Below are 26,019 nucleotides of genomic sequence, written 5' to 3'. Positions count from 1 at the left end.
ATTATCCAGCAGCCTTCCCTTATTGACATATTTTCACCCTTACACTGAACATCTATGAACTTTTTTTAATGAAATAAAACCTATTTCAAAAATTTCCTTCTTATGATGTATAACAGATGGCTCTATTATGACGTCTTCCTTTAAATATATATTTTAAAAGTATAAACAACATAAATCGATTCTATTTATAGGCTACTGTATTCTAATCTTAGACCATTAATACTACAGTATTATTGGTCTAAGATTCTAATTAATCAAATGTGTTTGTATTAAGCAGAAATTTCATATTATGAGATTTATATTTCATATAAATTTCATATATGATTTCGTTCTCAATCTGGATAATTCCATCAAATATCTAGGTACCTAATATAGTTATTTTTGTTATTCCATTTAAAATTTTAAAATTCTATCAAAGTATTTAGCTTACATTTACTGAAAACATAAATAAGTTGCCCTAGAAAAAGTAATAAACTTACGCTCTATGCTGCATTGTCGGCAACAAAAATGCATTTGTTTTTCAAATTTCTATTCATTGTAAAATTTTGCAGCCTGACCACTCTTTGTCTTCTTTAGCAAAGTTGCATGCAGGAAGCGATCCCGTAATTTTTTCCATTCAGCTTTCAATCCTGATTCTGAATTTTTTTTTAGATTTCTTGCAACTGGAGACACATACCAAACTATAAGCTTCAGCTACAGAATTGGTAGAAGCACTGTCTCTGGAATTGTAAAGGAAGTCTGCGACGCAATCTGGAATAAGATGCAGCCTATATACATGCCAACTCCAGATGAAAATCTATGGAAGAAAGTAGCAGAAGAATTTCAAGACAGATGGAACTTTCCTCATTGCATTGGTACAATAGATGGAAAACACGTAGAAATCCAAGCTCTTCCAAATTCAGGTTCAACGTTCTACAATTACAAGAAGTATTTTTCAACAGTTCTCTTGGGCTTGGTTGACTCACAATATAGATTTATTGCAATTGACACTGGCTCATATGGCAAAGAGTGTGATAGTACTATTTTTTCAGAAAGTGCTATGGGTAAAAGACTAACCAGCTACAGTTTTGCATTACCCAAAGATGAACCATTAGTAGAGGGAGGGGTCAGTTTGCCGTATGTTGTGATGGGTGATGAAGGATTTCCACTGAAACGGTTCATTATGCGTCCATTTCCAAAAGATAAACTCACAAATGAAAGACGCATATTCAACTACAGGATATGCCGGTGTAGGAGGGTGGTAGAAAATGCCTTTGGCATTCTTGCACATAGATGGCGTTTGTACTTCCGGCCTTTGCAATGTGAGATTGACACAGTTCAAAAAATTATCAAGGCAACTACAGTACTACACAACTGAGGAGGTGACATGCAAAAGCAAACATATCCAAAAAAATCAAAATTGAGATTATTAGTGGTCTGCATTCTACGGCTTCATTTATATCTCGAGATGATATCAGATTCAAGCAAAAAAAATTATATCCCATAGTTTTCCGTCCTCAAAGATCAGCATTCCAAGCAAAAACGAACGTATCCATCACTATGTTCAATGCAAAAAACGACATATCCCACTGGCCAATGAGAGGGCAGTATTCAGTGTCATGTGACTTGTTTGAATCCCATGATGCACTACAAAAGTTTGGTTATGTTCAGTACAAAGCTTTCTAGTTCAGTGCATGATTACCGGTATTGAGTACGAAAATACAGTTTACAGTTGTAGTTAATTTTGTTTCTCTGTATACAGTTTATTAAAAATGGACGAAAGTTTAATTTCTGTGAGAGACGGCAATTCTGGTTCAAGAAAGAAACAAAAGACTATTAGTGCGCGAGGAAAAAAGAAGATTGAAAAGTACAGTGCTCCTTCAGGATCCAACACATTCATTCCGTGCTCACATAATAACAAACGTTTCAAGTGCTTTGAGGTGAGGCCAGCGGATGCTAAACAACTACGAGAAGCTATTTACAAGTTTCCTGATAAATTTTATCAAGATTCAAAATTAAGTTCATTCATGAGCTTCAAGAATGTTAAAAGAAGACGACCAAACCAAAAGAACAACACCGGTAAGCCCAAGCCCCGCAGTTACAATGTGGAATATCAAGTTTTTAAAGTGAATGGGAGGGTAATAAAAATTTGTAAAAAACTGTTTCTGCACATTACAAGAGTGAAACCAACAAGATTGAATAACATAGCCAATAAAATTAATCCAAACAGGAGCTTGAGGGAGACTCGAGGAGGTGATCACGTTAGCCACAAGTCAACTGCAAAAAAAGAATCGGTGCGGCAGTTCATAGGTAACTTAAAAGGGAGAAAAAGCCACTACAACCGAAGAAAATCCAAGCGAATTTATTTAGATTCCAATCTGAACATAATTAAATTGTTTAAAATTTACAATAGTTCAGTTGGTTTGGAGCTACAAGTGACAAAGTCCATGTTTCGAAGAGAATTTTGTCGGTTTAATATAGGTTTTAAATCACCAGCAAGTGACATTTGTAGTTTTTGCAACAAAATTGATATACTGATGGCAAAGGAAAAGAGTGCAAACCCACGATGTAATGACACTATTAATAGCCTGATTTTAAAAAAGAGAGTCCATAAGATTCGAGCAAAAGCTTTTTATGAACTGATGAGAGAGAAGTGCCCAAATGACTTATCTGTCTGCTTTGATCTACAACAAGTGCAACCGTTACCAAGAAGTCCCGTTCAAGAAGCATTTTATTTGCGTCAATTGAGCTTCTATGCTTTATGTATGGTTGATATTGAAGCAAAATCCCCAGTATTCTACACTTTGACTGAGCCTGAGTCCGGAAGAGGATCAACAGAGGTGTCATCTGCTCTTTTTAACTATTTGAAGAAACTAGATTTAACAGGAATTAGGCGTTTGCGGTTATTTTGTGATGGATGCGGCGCTCAAAACAAAAATAACATTGTGATCCACACACTGATATAACGGCAAATGGTCCAACTTGGGACGGTAGTCTAATTTGGGACGAATTGACCAACCCAGTCATTTCTCAATAATTCCGCCAGAGGAGTTGTTCATTCGGGATTGTAAGATGCTAGAGTGATTCACGACATAACATCGAAGATATTTCAGAGGGTTCTGAGCATAAAATCAACAGGTAAGTGTTTCCATAGCAATAAATAGAATTCACAATTTTTAACCTGAAAATTTTATACGAAATAACTTTCATTAGAACCATTGAACTATTATTAATGAGAAGTTTTTGTTCAATCTACAACATAACCTCACTTATTGCTCAGATGTTTCTCTCAGCATCAACCTGAACTACCAACCCAACGAACGAAAAAAATAAAAATTTCCCACGGCTGCACAGAGTTGGGTAACTTGGGACAGTGTCCCAAGTTACCCAACATGTCCCATTTTACCCCATGCAAACCTTTTTATTGATAAATTCGATTTGAATTCTATATTATAGGTCATTTTATTGATAAATTAATAATATTTATTGTTATTGATAATTATTTCATTGATAAATTTGATCTGAATTCTATATTATAGGTGCAGAAATTGAATATTAAAACATTTCTTGATTGATAATTCATATTATTTATTATTTTTGATACTAAACAGTATTATATTCATTGATTTGTTTCAGATTAGCCAAGCAGATTGAAGTTATGGAACCTGCAAAGAAGAAGAAGAAGTATCAAGACTACAGTCAAGATCAACTGAACACGGCATTAGCTGAAGTGAAAAAGGGAATGTCTCTTCGAAAAGCAGCAGAAAAGTTTGGAGTGTCAAAATCAACATTGAGTCGGGCTATGAATGAAAAAAATATGGGGAAAGTGGGGCGCCCTTTTGTTTTTAATGAAGAAACTGAAAAAGTTCTAGTAGAGTGTATAGCTCTAGCAGGTGATTGGGGGTTTCCTCTAATTATCCGTGACATTCAACTGATAGTAAAATCATTCCTTGACAGAAAAGGTGTTAATGAAGTTAGATTCAAGGATAATTTGCCTGGTCGGGATTGGGCTAGTTCTTTCGTGAAAAGACATTCAGATCGCTTAACAAAAAGACTTTGCCAAAATGTTAAAAGATCAAGAGCTGCAGTCAGTGTTGAAAATCTAAATGCTTACTTCGATGAACTACAAACCACATTGAAGGATGTAAAGCCTCATCTAATCATCAATTATGATGAGACAAATCTAGTAGATGATCCTGGCAGAAAGAATGTCATTGTTCGTCGTGGAACACGTCATCCAGAAAGAATTTTGGATTCCTCAAAATCAAGTAACTCAGTAATGTTTTCTGGCACAGCTGCTGGAAAAATGTTGCCTCCCTACATAGTGTACAGAGCGGAGAATCTTTACAGTTCATGGTGTGAAAATGGGCCCAAAGGAACCGTCTATAATCGTTCAAAAAATGGATGGTTCACAATGGAACTCTTTGAGGACTTCTTCAGAAAAATTATAGTCCCCTACTTCAAAGATTATAAAGAAGAACCGAAAGTCTTAATTGGAGACAACTTGGCTAGCCATGTCTCACCATGGGTCATTCAATACTGCGCTGAAAATAATATCAAATTTGTTCTGCTCCCCCCAAACAGCACTGGCCTTTGCCAGCCACTTGATGTTGCTGTGTTCAAACCTCTAAAAGTCAAGTGGAGGGAGACTTTGGAGGAGTGGAAAAATAAGAATCGCGGTTCCATTTCCAAAGATGTCTTTCCTCGGCTTCTCAACAAATGCCTAAGTTTGATTGGTGAGGAAGCTGCTGAAAAAAACTTAAAATCAGGATTCAAGGCAGCAGGAATTTTTCCACTCGACAGAGACCAGGTGTTGAAGAGACTGCCAAAAAAAAGGCAACACCAGTGATACACCAAATGACAGCAGTGCACAGTTAGTGGAAAGTTTTGAGGAATACTTGGAAGAAACAAGGAAAAAAGAAACAGCACAAGAAGAGGCTCTCCATAACTCCGGGGCAGAGTGTGACACAGGACAGCCTCCAGCATGCCTCCAGTGAGCCGTTACCGGTACCAGTTCAGAAGAAGGCCAGGTCTTCAAGAAAGAAGGCCATTGAAAAAGAAGAATACTATTCGATCTATGAAGAAGTTGGAGAATTGAGAAAGTTGGGTGAAAACTGGAGCTTGCTAGACACAAAATGTTGTCAGGTCGTTTCAAAAATATTGAGTTAATCAGCCAGAAAAAAAGAATCATTATAAAGAAGGAGTGTGTTGTCAGAAGTGATGGGAACAAGACAGTAAAGCTGTTACAGTGAAAGCAATGGAAAATTTCAGATTTGAGGATGAGAATGAAGCATTTTTGAAGTTGTACAAAAAAGGATGGACGCACAGAAGATGTTTCAAGAGCCAATTTATTGAAGCATTGCCTCTCGGTCACCCTATCTCCTCAGCCAAGAAAAAGGACGTCGATTCTCTTTTGAAGACACTTTATGGTGATGACTGGAAGAATGATGAAGCTCTTCAGTGGTACAAGAATGTATTAGAAAATGAAGAGGAATCTGAAGAAGCACACAACGATCCTGATCCATGTGACTGTTTAGAATAAGATTGTGGACTCCATATTTAATTTATCCAAATATTACAAGGTGATGACTTATTTACATATTTTGAAGATACTCTTTCATTGAAATTTGGATAATTTAATTACATTCTTATGATTCTTTTTTATTTTGTGTATGATACTGATTCATATGACTGTTTAGAAGATTGTGGACTCCATATTTGCGTATCCGAATATTACAAGGTGATGACTTATTTACACATTTTGAAGATACTTTATATTAATTGAAATTTGCATAATTGAATTATATTCTTACTTATGATACTTTTTTATGTGTGTAATATGCTTACATCTCTTCGATAGACTCTTTTTTGCTGGAACATTGTGCCCAAAAAAATCAAAAGATATCCACATGCGAATCAAGCAAAAAAATACATATCCTCCTGTTCAGTAAAAAAAACGTATCCATATTAAATTGAAAATAACACAGTAATCCTATGAATTCTATCAAAAACTCTTGTTCTATATTGATATTCTTTATTTACTAAATATATAATAAATGCATTTATTTGAAGACAAAATTTGATAATTGATTGAAAAATCAGTTTTTTCACATTCCTGAAAATTCTCTTACTAACTTGTGATATGTTCGCTTTTGCATGTCACCTCCTCAACTATCTTTGCAGCAAGGGTGACATCACAACTGTCAGAACTGAAGAAGAAATTGCTGAGGCTAACAAAAATTGCTGGAAACCATTGAATAGATCTAGGCTTAGGGAAGGGAAGGATGCTATAGAAATAAGAAACCATTTTGTACAATACTTCAATTCCGAGCATGGCAGCGTGCCTTGGCAGTGGCAACATTTGTAGACCACGCGAAAAATATTTTTGTGAATAGAATGATAATTGAATTATATTTTTCTATTTAGCAATAAAACATTTTAAAAAATTGATTCCAATTCCAGCAAAATATCTTATTTGAAATCAACATTATTAATATCGGTTCAACAATCAAAATATCTCTGGCTATTCTATTCGAATAAGAAAGTTCTTGTGTTATCATATTAAAGTGTTTTTGAAACTATTTTTTTTTTCATTTCTATCACAATTGCGTGAGTCAAATTTGAGTCAGGTATACACATTCTGGTCTGGCCAGAGAACTCGAATTGTAGCACCAGAATGCCAGACTGTAGTTCTGCCAATAGCAGGCTTGTGTTTGCGCCGGCGCAGACCGTCCTGCTGCTTTGGCATTGTGGATGTTTTTGAAAGTCTTCTGTCTTGTTTTGTCGGCCCGTTCTTTTGCAAGAACAAATTTGTGTTTGTCTGTCATGTAATTTTCGATCAGAAATTTCTTGTAAATTGTTTGAGTGTCATGTGTGTGAATTATGAATAAAACAGCGTAAATAGTATTGAATTGATTGGATTTGAATTTATAAAGAATCCAGTTTGAGCTTTGTTCGAAACACAGTGCATAACCTGCAAGTTGAACGCAGAATCGACCAAAAAGGCAGCCCATAAGCAAGAACCTGTCTATTCCCAGATTTCGTCCCACCCTGAACCTGACCAAAACACCCAATAAAGGCTTCGCAGGGCAAGTAGTCAAGATTGGAATAAATTTGGTGAGTTTTTGCTCTTTTTTATTGTTCATTAATGCAGAGTTTAACTGTACAAATAACCTGGCTCAAATTGAAGATTAAATTTTGTCCCTTGTTTGTATTTGATAATTTAAATAGTAAATTACAGTCCTCTGGTAGCTCTAGCCTGAGCTTTGTTCAGAAAATTTTATGATCCTGCCGAGCCGGGATAAATTTAAATTTGTAATTTGTTGATTAATTCACACACATTGGATTTAAGCAGTTTCGTATTTGTCCAATGTTGGCATGTTGAGAATGGTCTGATCCATGCTCAACTTAAGTTTGTTGTAGCCTTGTTCTAAGAGCAAGGTTTCTTGTCAATTTGTATTTGTCTGAAATTAAATTTATTTCAGTAAAAATTATAATTTCCTAAAACTAGGCTCATTGTGCTCTTTTTCAGGAATTTGTTTGTTTGTTGGAATTTGTATTGTCCATTTTTTATACATGTTAGTGAAGGTTAATCACCAGCATGATTTTGTTTGTTCAAAAAGTTATCGTTTGTTTGTGAGTTGTTGGAAGAACATTATCTAGTCATATAGTTTTGTTTTCAGCAATAACTTATCTTGTGAATTGATAATCAAAGTTTAACTTTGATAACTTACTAACTCGTGATTCTTCCTTTCATCTAGTTTTGAAATCATTCTTGTTTTATTGTCTGTTGTTTGTATTGTCGGGGCTGAATTGTTTTGTGTATGAGTTCAAGATGGAGAAAAAATTACAGAAACAAATCAGGGTGCATCGCGCTAAACTGGAACAATTGTATGCCAGATTGCAAAGAATTTATGACCTGCCTAAAAATGTCTCTGATCCAAAAGTTGCTGAGCAATTTTCAATCTTGTATCCTCGGGTGCCTCAGACCATTTCGGATTATGAAAAGACAGAATTAGTGGTTAATGAGTTGGAACTTGAGTTGAATAAAGATCATGTTGTAGCATTCAACGACTCACACCTAAATCTGTTTCATTATATTGAAGTAGCGGCTAACACTCTCAAACAGAAAGAGGCGACTGTCGCTATTGCTCAATCTTCGGCAGCTACAGCAGCTAGTTCACAGCCGGTCGTGTCCGAGTCGGTACTGCCTAAAATCGACCTTCTGAAATTTGATGGGAACCAGACTCAATGGTCGGTGTTTTATGAACTATTTAAGGCATTGGTACATGACAACAAGAATTTTAACGATCAGCAGAAGGTCCAATATCTTGTAAGTAGACTTACTGGACAAGCAGCAAATATTTGTCGTCATTTGCCACCATTGGCTAACAATTATCAAATAATTTGGCAGACATTATTGACCCACTATAACAATCCACGGGCGCAAGTTGATGCCTATTTCAAACAAATTTTTGAATTTCGTCCAATAAAATCAGAATCAAAGGCAGGTTGTATTGCGATTTTGGATGGGTTTTGCAGTTCAATCAATGCATTGAAGGGATTGCGACTCACTGATTTGTCAGACTCGATATTCCTCTATCACGGCTTGAGATTGCTGGATCCAAGTTCTTGTAGAAATTCTGAATCGGCCGTCCGTGACAAGGCTATGCCAACTTATACCGATTATGTCAAATTCATTGAAAAGCAAATTAAGACTCTTCCTTCTGATGAGAAACAGACTGGATCGTTTAATATGAGGCACAAAAAGGATATAAATCAAAGGTGTTTGTGGTTCAATCTAATGATTCATCTAACGATGCATCTAGTAAAAATCCCAATTGTCTGAAGTGCTCAAAACCGGGTCATCGGTTAGTAGATTGTGCAAGTTTCTTGAAAATGACTCCTTGGGATCGTTATTGTTTGATTAAAGGAAAGTTTTGTTGTTTTCGTTGTCTTGATGTGGATCATTTGAGCACAAAATTGGAAAGGTAATCATTTCAAAATCAATCAATTACTACTTTTATTCAGTTCGTCTGGCTTGTAATATTTATATCACAATTAATAAAACAGAATGAATCTTATAAAGCACCCTTTATTCTTTAAAAAAACATTAAAATAGTTGAACAACTAGTTTCGGTTTACACCATCTTCAGGTTCTAAAATAAAACTGTAAGATTCATTTTGTTTTATTAATTTAAAAGCAGCCCATGTCAATAAGTATTTTATATCACAATTATATTATCGATACTTGGTATAGTGGACCAAATACAATAGCACTTAACCTTGTGGCCAGTAACCAATACCAATTAGGTACCACGTATTTACATGGTATTGTCTTTGAGTGAACAAATTTATGGAGTCATTCAAGAACAATACTGTTCAAGTAAAAATGATTTACTTCTTATTCAGTGGAGCACTAATTTTGCTCCACTCATGTCAGCTGCTTCGCTATGTTTCGTTCTTGATTTTGTAAAACCATCAATTTTGAGCGATTACAGAAATTAACTATCAATAATTTCACAGATGTTCACTATATGATTCAATGGAATGATAATGATTCATTAAAGCTAACAAACGTTTTAGAAAGGGAAATATGAACTTTAATGAAGGATTAAGTTAAATGATAATTAAATTCACTAATGACTGTCATAGAAAGCGGGCATGATTCTCAAAACGTAATACGCGTTCATTGGTTCGTTCATCCAAACTACTGTATATGGTTTTTAAATAATGACTTATGAATCTTAGGTTTGGGAAGAAACGCTGTACAATAAAATGAAAGAAACTGCGGAGGAAGAAAGGCGAATAGCTATTGAAAAAGGCAACTTTCTGAATGGAGTGCCTTACATCACAGTCATTGGAGATGGTGGCTGGGCTAAACGATCATATGGACATGGGATGAATTCTACTGGTGGCGTGGTAAGACTAACTACACTATTTATAATTAATACCAGGGCACCAAGCTTCCCTCGTTATTTTTATTTATTGATAAACAGAATACAATTCTCTAAAATGATCGTGTTTATATTTTACAGCTGGCTATACGTCAGCTTATGAATTTGTTATCAGTTTGTTTTTGTTACGTTTAGTTATGTTTGAACAAACTTAGTTAAATGTTTCAACATTTTCGTTTGATAAAATAAAATCTCAACGCTCACTGCTAATGTAATAAGTACAACTGCTTTGTAAAAAATGCTTGACATTAATTAGCTGTGGAAAATTATACAGAGTGTTTACGAACTCCCTACCAACACTCTACTAGGGCATTTTTCCTGGGTCAGAGACATATTTAAATATATTTTAAAGTCCGGATAGTCTAACGAGTTTTCTTCACGCTGCTTACTGACGTCGACTACAGCAAGTGCTACTAATAATACTAACCACCAACTTTCGACTTTGTACTTTTATTTCTCTGCTCTTTTCGACTCACCGCCTTAAATACGGTAGCTTCATACTTTGCTGCTTCCTAGGACTTAGAACTTAGGGGGGACTTGATGATGCGAAGTCTATAGTGAGATCCACGTTATAATGGCAGTGAAGAAAGATGGGAGAACAACGTTGCCGATCCTCTGTCATGTCAATCCTCCTACAGAAATTGATAAAAAATTATGATTTAATCCTGGATTGAGTCAAACCAGGATTAGACTGTTATCAAGTTTCTTACCAAATTGTAAAATACCGTACTATGGTGAGGTCCACGTTATAATGTCAGTAGAGCAGAACAACGTTCCCGATCCTCTGTCTTGTCAATGCCTTCTTTCGACGGTAGCTGATAGAGAGTTGTAATAATGTAATATCAACTGTTCATTCTCGTTTGAGATAATCAATTATCCTATTATATTAAGCGAGCAATTTCCATAAATTTGTATTTTTAGATCTGGTTATTTATGTTCAACGGATCTCGAAAACGGCTCTAACGATTTTCACGAAATTTGGAACATAGTAGGTTTATGATATGAAGATTCGATTCCACTAGGTCTCATCCTTGGAAAAACTCGTTGAACGACATTAAAAGGATAATTCATCATTGGCTGAAACAGCTGTGGATATTAAAAAAGTGAGTGAGCGAGTGAGTATGTGAAAAATCAAAACATCGCATCCCCGAAATTCAATATGAACATTCAATTTTTTTGATAGTTGAAAATGTTCGCATTTTCCCAGTGAATTGAACTGAAACAGAATAGTGTGTACAATGAATAATATAAATTTGTGGTTCAATTGTGTAGGCATATTTATGCTTATTTGTTTATTTTTGTATAGTTTGCTCTGTATTTAAAATAATTGTATTATATCATCACGTTTGTTGATGTTATTTTCAACAGAATTTTTTCAATTTTCAATTATTTTCATATTTCCATAAAGTAGGATAATCTGGTATTAGGAAATACTGGAGTAAGCTCGGTGTGAACTTGGCGCTTTTTTATTAATTTGTACTCAGTCAATATAATAATTTTGGTATTTGAATGATATTTTTGTTTTTTCATCATTTATAACACCAATCAAGTTATTTATTAGGACCTATCTTTTATCTTTGAACTTTTAACACTTGATAAGTTCAAAACCAAGCTCTCAACAAAATAATGTTGGGAATAACTTTTTTTGGACAACACTTAGCTTGTTTAAATCGTATGGAAAATAACTTCTTTCCAAAAGATTATTGAAAATTGGGTATAAATTGGTTATAGTGCTGATAGGCCTATTTGAGCTATAGATTTGGCTGTGGTGCATTATACGGGCTTCTTTAATTTTTAAGAAAAGTCCGTGTTATGATTATGTAAACATGGGAGACGTTATGCTTTGAATCCAATGCTATGATTTGGATCATTTTCAAAATGATCATGAAAAAACTTTATGATCAGGTGATCTGAAACACCATTTTCTGCACCGTAATAATTACAGTAACGTAAAACAGTAGCAGAATGACAGTGAGCTCACAGTCCAATAAACAGACTGTGAATGAATACAGAACACAGAACACTGTTCTGTATTCATTGACTGTGGTGAGCATTGTATGCTGTGGTGAGTAGTAGAGTTATTCATTAGGTACGCTGACACACAACCAAGCAGCTTTACAGTGAGACACTGTCAGTATTAGTTGAAACATTGATGCTATTCACTAGCAATACTGACTGTTGAAAGTGAACTACCCTTTAGAGTACCCTAGTCGGTCAGCATTGACTGAATGGGAAGCATTGATGTTATTCACGAGGATTGCTGGCAGTTGAAAGTGAATCTTCTCACAGTAAGTGGCTAGCCTCTTCAAGAGGCTTCAAGGGCCAGGAACATTTTCAGGCCAGTCTACAACAATCAATTAGTTACGGAAGCCTGCAACTGTGAATAGATTTGTTCATTGGGGGTGAATTCTTTCATGAAAGACTTACTATTTCGACTACCTTCTTTTGCGAGGGGAAGTGGTCTGGTGGTAAAGTGGGGGAAGAGAGAGATTGCATTGCAAGCTTCACTACACTCAGCGCTACGAGTGTCAAACTCCCGAACTATGCTCCTCCAACGCCAAGGAAGGAAGCCATTCAATCAACCTTAACTCACTGGTGTGGACAGTACCATCACCGGTGTGGACATTGTCAAACTTTTTCAACATATTTTTTGTGAAATTTTTTTTCAAGCTTGACTACTGTTTATGACAGAAGAATATCAAAAACTAATAGTTTAGCACACTATTTTCACATTTTGTGATAAACATTTGCTTAAAATTTTACATCCTGAAACTGTACACTTTTTGGAGAATTATCCAAATACATTAATGCTATTAGACTATAAATAATAACAATAAAATAAAAAGTTGAACATAAAATAAATAATTGTCAAGTGGGCAGCCGTTTGCGTCAAAAGAAAGCAAGTGTGAGTGTGAGGTTAGGAAAAAGGACGCTTTCTCTTCTCGACTTGTCTTGATGGCTGAATAGTTTCGAGTGGTAGAGTGTTAGAATGTAGTTGAATCTAATTAAAATAATGATAATACGTAAATTAAGCCTCTTAAAGGCAGAGGATTTATGATTGGCCAGAAATTAATTTGTTTATTACTTATGCAGAAGGAAGCCTACATTACAATAATTAGGTGAGATCGATCTAATTTGCTATTTCAATAATAGGAATCATATATTTAAGTCTATTCTAAGCTCATATTTTGTTGTACAAGAAGTATCTGTGACAATATTGAAAAAACTTGAAATTAATTTTATAATGTTTTGTTTTTTAATTCCTATGAATGCCACAGGATGGATTCTAGGAAGAAATATAATATGATATCAGAAAATCTTGTTTTCTTCTTTTATATTAAATTTCACACTGTGTTTCCTAACAAATACAAGTATGGTATGCTTCATCTTTAGGCAACAGTGTGGGTAGAAAGTAGTGCTCTAGAGAAGAAAATCTCAAACAAAAAAGGAGCACCGCAATATATAAAATATATTTTATGCGTAATAGTATATTTTTTTCTCAAGAATAAGAGGGATTGGAAACCAATACTCTCATCCAACACCAGTGGAATTCAAGAATAGATTGAAAATTTCAATTATTGGGGCAAAACTTCCCTCTATTTCCACTGGAAGCAATGTAGAAGAAGATGAATACATTTTTTCTGACTGGTACAATATCTTCTAAAAATTCCTTTCCAAGAAGCAGAAGAATAAATTAGGTACGACATTCGCTACAATTACAGAGATTTTTTCAAGTTCTAGCTCAATCGTAAAGCTGGGTTTTTGTTTGTGCGTTAATGCCGTCGTCGACCACGACAGGAAGAGAATCTCAGATTGGGTCTACGTCATAATTTGTCAACATAACCAAAAAAATGTTCAATTATGTTTTAATGGGGCAGGTTGAGCTTATACTTTTAAATGACAATATTTTGATATTATTAGAAATGTTTAATTTTTTAATTTACCGAGCGAAGTGAAGTCTAAGATTCAAGTCGACAGTTTGGCATTTCTCTTAATGTTTAAATGTTTATATGTTGCGCATTTAGGGCGAAAGGCGGTAATAGATTTTCATGAAATTTGACAGGTATGTTCCTTTTTAAATTGTGCGTCGACGTATATACAAGGTTTTTGAAAATTTTGCATTCCAAGGATAATATAAAAGGAAAAAGGAGCCTCCTTCATACGCCAATATTAGAGTAAAAATCAGACTATTGAATTATTCATCATAAATCAGCTGTCGAGTTGATTATAAATTGCAAGCCATGACGCATGTAACTCAATGTAACTTGGTAAAAAATCAGCTGCTGTGTAGACTATAAATTGCATGCCTCATTGAATGCAATTTTTATGCACTATTAAATTAACTATTGATTGCATTCAATAACGCATGTAATTAATAACCAAAATAACATAGTATTGTCTCTCGAACTTTCTCTGCTTTGAACTCGGGCTGTCCTGTTGCCAGTATGTCTTGAAGGAGATTAGCTTTTGATGTTAGCATTTTTGATACACTAACCCCAACAGCCATTAGCCGTTTCACACCGATATCTCGCCGACATGACATACAGACAGGATTTACTCTGATGGACAGTATAAGAGGAGACTGCGGTTTATAACTGCGCGAGGTCTACTGTTCACAGAACTACTAGTAATAAAGACAAATAATTGAAAGTTATTTGATCAGCCGTTTTAGCACACTTGAAATTTGGACAATATGAATGTCAACAATGCTTGCCGTCGTTGACTGCGGAAATTTACGCACAAACGAAAATGCACCTTAAGGGGTTTAAAAGACGATGTATTTGAAGCTACAGTGAATAAACTGTATGCTCAGTGTGGTTACTCTATCACTTCCTTACTACACGTGACGTCAAGCTGACGTTCCGCCCACCACTTTGAATCTTACACCTGTGAGTGTTCAACCTTCTGTCTACTAACGTTGATGTGACTGTGCATCGAAGTTTTCATTATTTTTAGAGATTCTAAACTTGGAACTATCGTTATCAAATTAAATATATATTCAATTCGATCAAAACTTAATTCTTAACATTGTAGATCTAAATTAACTATTTAATCTATTTTATACCTGGTGCTGAATATCATATGTCACGAATTCGCCTAAAAAACATACAGACCTACTTTAAAGCATTACTATCACAGAAATAAATAAATGGAATGAAGTTACAAATTCCTCAAATCTGTTTTTCTGGTTTTGTGAAGCAAAAAACCTAAAAACTGACTCATTGATGCAAGTTTGGTTTTAAATTTTGAATAATGGAGTATCAATTCAACAACTTTTAGTACGCAATGTCTTATTTTGAGGAGTTGAAACTTAAAAAACTGTATAATAAACTACAAGTTTGACCTATTAGAAAAGAATATAGTTATGTTGAGTCAGCACTGAAGATGAAGAGGATCCAAAATGAGTGAAGTAACGAAGACAATCATTTCCAAAAGTTCCAATGTAGTTTGGCTGTCCATGATGATTGTGAGTTGACTTTTATTTTTAGACTGTAGATTTTTCATAGACGGAAATGATTATTTCATATCTCCTACCTTTGAAGATGATATTCTTCCCATCTCAGCTTTTCTTGGTCGTTTTCTCTGCTCTACTGGAATTATTCTTCGTGAATTTCCTTTCGTTCCATCTCCAGAAGTTATTATTTTCAAAGTATGTTGAATCTAAAACAAATAAAATGAAGTAATTGGATCACAATATTATTTTAGACTAGATTATTGAACGATACAAAATGGAGCCTAATAATCATTATACAATCAAATAAGCAAATAATCACTTTTAACTCAAAGCTAGATTTGTCTGAATTCGTTTCATTATAAAGCCGGATCAACTATGAACGCAAGATGAAAAATAATTCACTAAGTTAAAACTAATTTCAAAATTTACAATACTCAGAGATAGATCTCCAGAGTTTAACTTACACAGAGGTTATTGTCATGATAAATATTACAATTTATTGAGGTGACAAAACATTAAAATTGTTATTTATAGATGTTCTTCTGTAATGAATGTGAAGTTTTGGATTTTCCGTGATGATAAATTCCTTCCAGATCTACATGTTGATGGTAAAGGATTGAATATGAAACACATTCAAATTATTTTATCCGATAATTATATGAGAGATTTCAATTAATTGACTCTTTATGACCAGAGTCGATGGGCAGTGGATGAAAACCGTTGAAATCAACAATTGTGAAAAAGGAAATAGAACAGTGTATGAGCTGCTAGAATTATGATTCTACTTGTTTTTGGCATGTGTGACCTAAATACGACACATTTGGTTTGAGATTATTCCTTGCACATACTGTATTTAGTAGTTCATAATCCTTGAATATAATGAGTTCTCCAAACGAAGTGGTTTAGATGAAGCTTAGATTTTTAGATGAAAAACAGGTATCTCTCCCAACAGTAACTACCAAAGGCTTTGTTATCTACTAAGCCCCTGTATCTCAATTTGATGAAGAAACTGGAACAATAGGCTGGATGTTGAAACCTGAAATTGAAACTGGAGCTAAACTTGAGAAAATTATGAAAGAGGAATGGTTTTGTCTTCTTTTCAAATTTGTACAGAATCTAGTTTTACTTTCATCATATTTTGTATGCTTATGCTAACTAATCCTACAACTAACTTTAACGATTGTAAAATAAAAGCTAAGAGCCAAAAATGACTACAATCTTGGTGAGTCGCTGTTAAAATATGAAAATTGATAAACCAACTCTTGTTCAAATTCATGGTTAGGTCGGAAACTTTTCAGAATGACCTCGAACCTATCCAAAGTTTAAAATAATTGTAAGCCAAAATTATCAATGCCTAAATTTTAATAATTATAATGAAAGAGAGGACAGTTGAGTTTGTTTGTTCTCGAATGGAGGCTCTAATAAAAGGGGAACACCAAATTAGAATTGAAATGTCATAGAAAAACATTGGGGAAGACCAAAACCAAAAGGGATGGAATACGAAACACCAGAATAAGAGAGGAAGTTGGCATGAGAGATGTAAGTGAGAGGATTGAAATGAGGCAGCTTAAATGGTAGTATGGACATGTACAGCGGATGGATGACAGTAGAAAAGCGAAACAGTTTGTGAATGTGAGAGTGCAGGGAAGGAGAACTGTAGGACGACCGAGGTACTCAGGACATGAGGACAGAATTGAGGAGTTTGGAAGGAGAAGAGGGAAGAATGTTCCGGAGATGAGAAGGATGGTGATGGACAGACGGGTATGGAAGAACTGGGTCGAGCAGGCTACCCCAACGCTGTAAAGGCATAGTGGGGAGAGACAAAGAAGAAGAAGAAGAAGAAGAACAAGAAGAAGGAATTAGAATTGAATCAATTCACTTGTGATGAAAATGTATTTCAACAGGGGAGATTTCCATGAAAAATAGAGAGTACAAAATAATAAGACAGACTAATAGTAACATACAAATGTAAAAATAATGTTTTCAAAACGTCAAACTGACCTTCTAAAGAGTTTGCATTCTACATCTGTGTTCACTCTACTGTAGATTGAAAACCATTACTATTCATCCAACCTTTGCAGTAATTCTAAAATGTTGATTCCTCCAGCATTGATAGTATGGGCAAATGTATTATTCTAGCCTAAATCCTAATAATAATCTTAATGCGCACTCTCTTGTTTTTCCTGTATTACCTTAATGCTCCAGGTACTGTTTGTTTTACTTCAGGTCGGCCAGGTCGGTCTAGTTGTCTGGGGCGTTAAAACCTTTAGTCGGCTCGCACTGCCTGGTTGTGGATTCGAGTCCCTCCGGTAGGCATGGACATTTTATCATCTCATCACAGACGCACAAGGAAAGCCTCAACTGTTCATTCTTTTGTTCATTTTTAAAAGCTTTTCAGAGACTGCAAAAAGAAATTCAGTTGCATATTAATGATTTACTGCACTGCCAATAAAACTATTTCAGAATGTGATTATCATTGGTAGCTTTTTCAATTTTTTTCAACAAGAAATAAAATTAGGTATGAATACCTACCAAAGAAAAGTACATAAATACTGTACTGATTATTAATAGAAACTATATTTTTCTAAAAGTGGGTTTGTCAAGTAACCGTTAAGGTAGTCTCCATAATCTAGCATTTCACGTGACTTGTTGATGCTTGTAAACAGGTAAATAAATGTAGTACTTTTGTTGACAATTTTTTATTTCAAAGGTTCTATTGTTATGGTTGGATCTCATCAAAAACTCTTATTTTGGGGTATTTCCACAAACTAAAATCACAACAGATGAATCTGTAATCGATATTGTCAACAAGTTAAATCATTGTTTATAAGTGATGTGTATTGTTTATAATGATCACATTGTGATTTTCTTGCCCACCTTACTAGTACTACAGCTTGTGATTTCCTTGTATAGGGAATGGAAAGTTTTCAATTTTCGAAATAAAAAATGATTGATGAATTCATTTTCAATTGAGTTATCAGAGATTAAACAAATAAAATTATGAATGAAGTGTTAGTACTGTCAGAGACAAGCAATATAGATCAGGTAAATACAGATTGCAATATATATTGCCTGATTTTATGCTAATCCTTTATCTATGGTACTGTAGAGTGAAGTCACCTTTAAAATCACCTTCCACTGCATTTGCTATTACATGTGCATCTTTCGAACTCCAGCCAATCAGGGACAGATTAGTGTTGCGAGGCTTGTGCTATGATCCTATCAATGCATGGAGCCCTCAATACCATCCAGTGATGGGTCTTTCTCTGCGACATGAGCATGAGGAAAGTCACCACAACCTCAGAAGAGCGCAGCTCAAAGGAAACCCACCCATTGCTCACTGCATAACATAGAAGAGTTAACCGATATTCAAGTTGTCAAATATAATTTTTCACATAGGGTGAAAGTTTGAAATAACTGTAGGAAATAAATAAAGTTGTTTACATGAATATATAATTGTCATGATAATCTACATATTATAAATGTTTTCTTTCATCTACATAGATAAGTGTTTGAGAATTTAGTATTAAGGCCCAAGTGAATAGATTACCGTAAACTTTTTGTTGATGTCAATAGTTTAATTTCTCGAAATCGAACGATTCGAGATTGCCTGATCTGTAGTCCTGATACTTTCTAGGACTATCTTGGAAGTGAAGTTAATACCAACAACACTGATATAAAAAGCAAATCTGTCATGAGTTTGCGTGAATACCGCAGTCAACATTACAATTCAATTTAATTTTAGATGCCATACACAGTTTTCATCAGCACCATGACGATTACAAGGTGAGCAAAGAACGTCGACTCGCCGACTTTATCTTAAGAAATCGCCACTTTCGCTGATCATGAGTGGTATTATACCTCATATTTGAAGAGGTTATAATACAAGAGGTTCCAGTGACATATTGTTAGTTTCGAGAAAATTGAGCCTAAAGTTTACTTACATTAATTAATTCTTCATTCATGAAATGAATATAGAAATGATATTCACCTATTCCTATAACTATTCAGTATACTTTTACCAAATCAAACGTACAGTTTCATGTCTCAAATTGTTCTCCTTTCTCAATTATTATCTAAATAGTGATAAGAAGTATCACTTGTACCCCTTGTTTACCAAACAAAACTCTATTGTCTAGCTACACATAAATCTATCAAATTTACCAGCAATTGAACAATGATTAATGACCTCATTGCAATATTGTCTGATTCGCTATTTGTTTTTTGAGGTATCTTTTGCTTGGTGACATGGCTTAATCAAGGTTAAATTAAATTTGATGGATACGAGCAACCGTTCCTGTAAACAAGGGATCCAAGTCACTTGGACCCCTTGTTTAATCAAATAAACAGCTGTTTGAAAATGTAGTTTAAAAATTTTACACCAGATGTCAGCACTGATTAGACTTACGCTCAAGGTCTATAAATACAGTAGGCTATTTATTATAAATACAGTAGGCTATTTATAGACCTTGCTTACGCTTATACCTCTTGTATACTAGATTTTTACCACTTTCAGCTATCGATTACTGTAGCTAACTCAAAAAAATGAAAAATGTCACTTGGACCCCTTGTATTCTGACCCCCTCATTTGTAATCATAATTATTCAGTTTTCAATAGAATTTCCAAACCTAATTGTATTGCCCGGAAACTAACCCAAAAAAGTTCTATCCAGAGCTCAAGCAACTCAACTTTTAAAAGCAGGTTCCAGAAAAATTAATAACGGTTGCCTAAAATACACCTATGGATGGTTCACTCACGAGAAAAAGGTCGGGTTTTAAGAGGAAGTATGGTTACTTAGGCTACTTACTTTGATACTTGATGCCGTCGCCAAGTGTTTCCAGATCAGCAGTGTCATGAGTTAAAACCAAAGACTCATCTTGGTTGTGGCGGCGTTGCAACGCCAAAGAGAGGCTCCTTATCCAACTCTTCCAGCGAATACAGGGGCCTAACCAGCAGCATCTTACAACGTGTTGAGCTGAATTTAGCATACTGCATATCTTGCACTTTTCTAGGCAGAGTTATGAAGCATCTCATAAACAGAGTTGAGTGTAACCCAGGTTGGTTGCCCTGCAAAATGTGAAACAGATTGCTAGAGAAACAGAGCATATGAGCAGTACCCTATTCACCCTCGCGCCTCTGCTATTCCAACTTTTTCTTCTAACTAATGCATCAATAACTTAAATATGTGCATTTGGCTCGCCCTCAATTAAAAAGGATGATTCCTGTTTCAAATTATTCCTAATTTAAGGATATATGAATGAATCAATCAATACTTTATTTTTCCTTCATACAATGCATCCATGTATGTCTATAATTATATAAATACAATTATTATATTAGATCAAAGGTGAATTATTGTCTTCTGAGTTATGGCCGGCTGGAACTTTGGTTAGGGAGTTTGTAAATAGGAAAGAGAACAATTTTTTAGCCAATCGACCTGTACTAGGCAGTGTGAAATAGTGTCAAATACCTCTGGCACTATTCAAGCAAATACCTCATCTTATAAATATTTTGAAATGGATGCTGGTAAGATTGGTATTGGCTACTTAAATGTTCAATGTTTGAGGTCGAAACTTGGTCTGGTTGAACGTTTTTGTGCTGACACTAAACTAGACATTTTATGTATCAGCGAACACTGGTTAAGCAGTGAGGAATGTCCCCATTATTCCTTTATTAAGGAACTCGTGCTGTCTGCTTCCTATTGTAGAAAAGCTCATCGTGGGGGTGGTGTGTCAATCTATGTGCAGAACAATATGAGGACTAAAGAAAAAGACCTGGGTGTTTTTTGTTTGGACTTGGATATTGAGGTGGCAGCTCTTGAACTGGTTGATGCATCTACTGTTGTTATTAGTGTCTACCGTTCTCCAAATGGAAACATTGAAAATTTCTTCTATAAGTTTGATGTGTGTCTATCTAAATTCAGGTGTACATCTGGGAATATTATTGTTGGAGGTGACTTCAATATAGCCTTGAACTGCAATGAACCGGCTACAAGAACTTTTGTGAATTTGCTGCGCACTCATGGACTCTATGTTGTATCTGAGGTGCCCACTAGAGGAGATCGCTGTTTAGATAGCATTGCAACAAATATGGATCACTCGAGGTTCAGAGTACATGTTACCAATCCTCTTGTTGCTCATAGTGCGGTAATGATGACTGCCAACATCCATATGGTAAGTGAATCTTCTCGGTTTCCTGCTTGGTATTGCCATTATTCGAGAGGAGCTAGAAGGATTGATGAAGATGCCCTCCCTGGATTCAAAGATGCTGTGTCTCAGGTCAACTGGGATAGTGAACTACAGGGGGAAGAACCTGAAGAGGCTTATAATAAGTTTTTTGGCAAAATTGATGAAATATTAAATTTATTTTTTCCATTGAAGCTTTTAAAGCATAATTTTAGGTCTAAAAATAAGCCTAAGAGTAAAGCTAGAATAGTGAGATCTTGGTTTTCACCTGAGTTGTCCAGGTTCAGGGGCTTGCTACTGATGGTGAGAGACAACTATTTAGTCAGTACTTGTCCAATGGAAAAAGAAAACTTACATGTATTGTATTCTAGAATGAAGAACACATATAAATGTAAGATCAATGAAGCCAAAAAGTGTGCCAATGTTGAGGAGATTGCAAGTGCACCAAACCCCTGTAAAGCTGCATGGAATCTGATAAACAGAAGCAGGGGTCCCTTGAGAGCATCTGGAGTTGCTTGTGAGGCTAGTCCTGATGAGTTCAACGAATTTCTCCTGCGGAATATTGAACAGATTGTCTCGGCCATACCGGCTACAAATGAGAATCCAGTAGGTAGTGTGAAGTCAAGAGGAGTGAGAAAACTTCATTGGCGGGAAGTGACACCGACTGACATCATAAAAATTGTGTCCAACTTTAAAACTTCAAACAGCCAGGATATCTATGGAATGACTACTCTCATGTTGAAAGCCATTATTGATGTAATCGCCCGCCCTTTGTGTGAGATTATAAACAAGTGTTTGAGGGCTGGAATTTTCCCTGATTTGTTGAAAACTGCGCGCACAGTACCTATCTATAAGAAAGGAGATCCTTGCACCATGAATAGCTACAGACATATATCTGTCATTCCAGTGTTTGCCAAGATCTTTGAGACGGTAATGAAGATGCAGCTGGTGGTGTTCTTCGAGACTAGTGAGCTTTTCTCTGATCTTCAACATGGTTTCAGAAAGAATAGGTCGACCGTGACAGCAGTTGCTGAGCTTGTCGAGAGGATTCAGGAGGCTTTCGAGGGAACCAACTGCCTGTTCTGACATTATGTGACCTGAGTAAAGCATTTGACTGCGTGTCTCATGAAGTAGTGATTGGCAAGATCGAGTGATATGGTGTGGGTGGTGCTGTTCTCCGGGCTCTCAAATCATACTTGAAGGATCGAAGACAGGTCATATCCATTGGAGGTGCAAATTCAAGGGCTCTGTCTATAAATCATGGTGTCCCTCAGGGCTCGGTTCTGGGACCTGTATTGTTTTTGATTGCAATCAATGACCTTGATCTTGAGGGTAGGGCACTGAAGTTTGCTGACGATACCACATTGATTTCTTCCGGCCCAAATCCGGCCCAGGTACAGCAGGAGGCTGATTTGCTGTTTGATGCTGCTGGAGGGTGGTTGGAAGCAAATAAGTTGCTACTGAAAGTTCAACACAAGGAGTGACTTCCATGGTCACGACACTAGAAGTCGAGGTCTCATAGATGTGCCATACCGTCGCTTGTCAAAGACCCGTGATGCATTTCCTGCATTGGCCTTGCGGATCTTCAATAGGCTGCCGGGGGATTTGAAGATGTTGAACACACCAGCATTCAACCTGAGACTCAAGTGTTGGCTTAGGAGAAATCCGTTCTATTCCATTCAGGAATTTTTTCTTAACTACTTGGTAGGGCTTGTCTGACGTGTACTACCATCTCGATAGTTGAAAATGTGAAAATTGTGAAAAGTTATATATTTTAAACTCTTGACGCAACCCATCCGGCATTGCTGGTATCGGTGAAGAGGAAGGTAATTCAGGTAATTCAATTGACAACTAACAAAATAAGTTAAAAGTAAAATAGTATTATTATTAAATACGGAAAGTCCCTGAAAATGTTAAAAACCTGAGCGCAAGGGGCCGAGTGTTAATTTACTAAAACGAAATTATTTATAAAATAAATAAAATGGGTGGATTTCCTATAAAAATCTCAATTTGAATAAATTTACAAAGAAGGAAAGTAAAAAACAAAAACTAAGAAAATAAAAAAAAATACATCCTTGAATGATTTTGAACTTATCCTAGTTACAATTACAAGAAATCACTTATCCTAGGATGTGAAGAAGCAACCCATAAATCTATCATAAGTCTTCCATTAAAATTATCTGTTATAAAAAGAGCAGGTATCACATTGATAAGCTTATGCACAATATTATCAAACTGTCTTCTACAAATGGCTAGAACTGCATTGTGTGATTCAAAGGTAATGGTTGAGAGTCGGAGATTGTAAGGTAATATACGGAGGTTGAAAAGTTCTGTATGTTTATTAATGTAAATAATTAAATTCTTTATATAGCTAGCTGCTTAACCGTCAAAACATTCAATTCATTAAAAATACTGTCACTTGGAAATCGTTTAGGTTTGCCCAAAATGGCCTTTAATAATGCTTTCTGGATGGTGAATATCTTATTTATGTGATTTGAATAAGATGCACCCCAAATTGCACCATTCTTATGTAGTTTTATAAAAATGTTCAACAATTTTTATAAATGTAGTTTGATCAAGTTACTCCTCAATCGAGTAGCCTACCTAACAGTTAATTCTGAAATGGAAAGGTTTGTGCGCATAAGGTTAGGGTGAGATGGATTTGCTAAGATTTGCCTATTTTTACGCATTGGAAATTTATGTGTTGGACAGTGAGCTGATCTGTTGTCTGAAAAGACTTGTTGGTTGTAACTCAAGATATAGGAAAAAACCCTCAGTAAAAATACCTGCTGCGGACGTTTTCTATTAGGTATTACCTCTATACCATGTAAAACCAGTAAAATGAAAATACCTATTCAAGAATAAATTATTGTGATATTTATACAGTAGTAACTGGTGAGACTAATGTGTAAACTAAGTTGCTGAAGTTTTCAACATGAAACTTCTATATTCTTGTAAATTACTTTTATGGGCTACAAAAATATAATTAATGAGTAGTCCTTTCAAAACCAAGAAATTCCAATTAATACTCACACTCACAGTAGCATCTAGAATGTAGAAGAAAATTTCTGATAGAAATAAAACTTTTAAAAATCACGTTTTTAGGATCACAGTAAACAGAATCAGAAAACCGAACTTTCAGCATTTTCGGTTTCCATACAAAGCTATTATGACCTAACGCAGCACCGTAATGCGCAAGCGCACATAAGGTTTCCATTCAATCAGTTCTTTGCGATAACGGCTACTAAACACAGATTGGGCTGGGGCCGCGGAATTGGAAATATCTGGAACTCAAAATATCAATGTTAAATTGGGCTTTGGAAGAATAATATGTTATATTATAAAATATTGCCGCAATCAAACCTCCCCTATCTTTCCTTTCACACTATGGGGTTCTTCAGGGCTGTGTACTTGGGCCTCTCCTGTTTCTCATCATTATTAATGATTTGGCCTCTTTCAGAGACAGGACTGTCCTGTGTTGATCTGATGACACCACAAGCTCTGGATATCAGTGGTGACATGGCTGACCAGAGCAGAATGATGTGTGCTTCCGAGAGGGCTGTTGGGGACTGGATTTGGGCAATCTTTTCCTCCTCAATGACGGGAAGACTCAAAAAATTGTGTTTGGCATCAGAAAAGGAGTGCTGTTTGATTTCCCTCCGGTGAAGCTCCTTGGCTTCACCAGAACGGTAAGCTTTCCTGGGGCGGGCACATTCAGGTAGTCTGCAGCAGGTTGAGCAGGGTTCTGTTCTTGCTCAGGAGCCTGAAAAGATGTATACCAGAGGCCCATCTCCACATGTGTTACTTTGCCTTTTCTCAAATCGTGATGACATTTATGGTATCACCTTGTGGGGTGGTTCTTCTGAGGTGAAATATATACTGCTGGTGCAGAAGTAGGCCATCAGGATTTTTTGTGGGGCCGAATATTTAGCACATTGTAGGCCTCTCTTTGTGATTGAGAAGATTCCCACTGTTTTTAAATATTTTCATTTACAGGTCAGCCTACCAGGGGTGATATGCATAGATATACCATGGCACCAGTAGCAGGCTGAGGCTGGACCTGCCATATTTGACCGAGCGAAGTGAGGTCTAAGATTCAAGTCAACTATTTGGCATTTCTCTTTAGATTCAAATGTTTATATGTTGCACATTTACAGCGAAACGAGGTAATACATTCTCATGAAATTTGACAGGTATGTTCCATTTTAAATTGCGCGTTGACATATATACAAAGTTTTTGCGAATTTTCAATTTCAAGGATAATATAAAAGGAAGAAGGAGCCTCCTCCATACGCCAATATTAGAGTAAAAATCAGACTATTTCTATACCTTTTAGAGGTAGCTGTGAAAGGATTCTCCTTCTACAGAAGAAAGTTCTTCATGTCATCACTTCATTGCATTAACTGGAACACTGCCAGCCAATTTTCAAACGTCTGAGAATAC

General features: G+C 35.6%; 1 protein-coding gene and 1 long non-coding RNA gene across 4 annotated transcripts; one reads left to right on the top strand and one right to left on the bottom strand.

Annotated features, from left to right (window-relative positions):
* Positions 1 to 411: 411 nt before the first annotated feature.
* On the bottom strand, positions 412 to 24,752 carry LOC120355165. 3 transcript variants are annotated; one of them, XR_005573435.1, is made up of 6 exons: positions 24,610 to 24,752; positions 20,199 to 20,458; positions 18,511 to 18,730; positions 17,583 to 17,791; positions 15,471 to 15,596; positions 412 to 750 (listed from the first exon to the last, which is right to left on the bottom strand). It is a non-coding gene; the product is annotated as an uncharacterized LOC120355165 (long non-coding RNA). The 3 variants fall into 3 exon arrangements; XR_005573434.1 differs by lacking the exon at positions 412 to 750 and having other exon boundaries at positions 14,849 to 15,596; XR_005573436.1 differs by lacking the exons at positions 412 to 750; positions 18,511 to 18,730 and having other exon boundaries at positions 14,849 to 15,596; positions 24,610 to 24,742.
* On the top strand, positions 646 to 6,524 carry LOC120355158. Its single transcript, XM_039443483.1, has 2 exons — positions 646 to 1,353; positions 6,151 to 6,524. The coding sequence occupies exons 1-2, from the start codon at positions 761 to 763 to the stop codon at positions 6,344 to 6,346; spliced, it is 789 nt and encodes a 262-aa protein (XP_039299417.1). The 5' UTR covers positions 646 to 760; the 3' UTR covers positions 6,347 to 6,524.
* Positions 24,753 to 26,019: the final 1,267 nt, after the last annotated feature.

Source organism: Nilaparvata lugens, chromosome 1 (assembly GCF_014356525.2).
Source record: "Nilaparvata lugens isolate BPH chromosome 1, ASM1435652v1, whole genome shotgun sequence".
Lineage (NCBI taxonomy): Eukaryota > Metazoa > Arthropoda > Insecta > Hemiptera > Delphacidae > Nilaparvata > Nilaparvata lugens.
Note: the sequence above shows the minus strand (reverse complement) of the source record. Positions and strands in the feature narration are given on the sequence as shown.

Coding starts and splice junctions, on each gene's coding strand:
- LOC120355158 (XM_039443483.1), top strand. CDS start 761: ATGCAGCCTATATACATGCCAACTCCAGATGAAAATCTATGGAAGAAA. Junction 1,354..6,150: donor GCAACTACAGTACTACACAA/CTGAGGAGGTGA, acceptor TCACCTCCTCAA/CTATCTTTGCAGCAAGGGTG.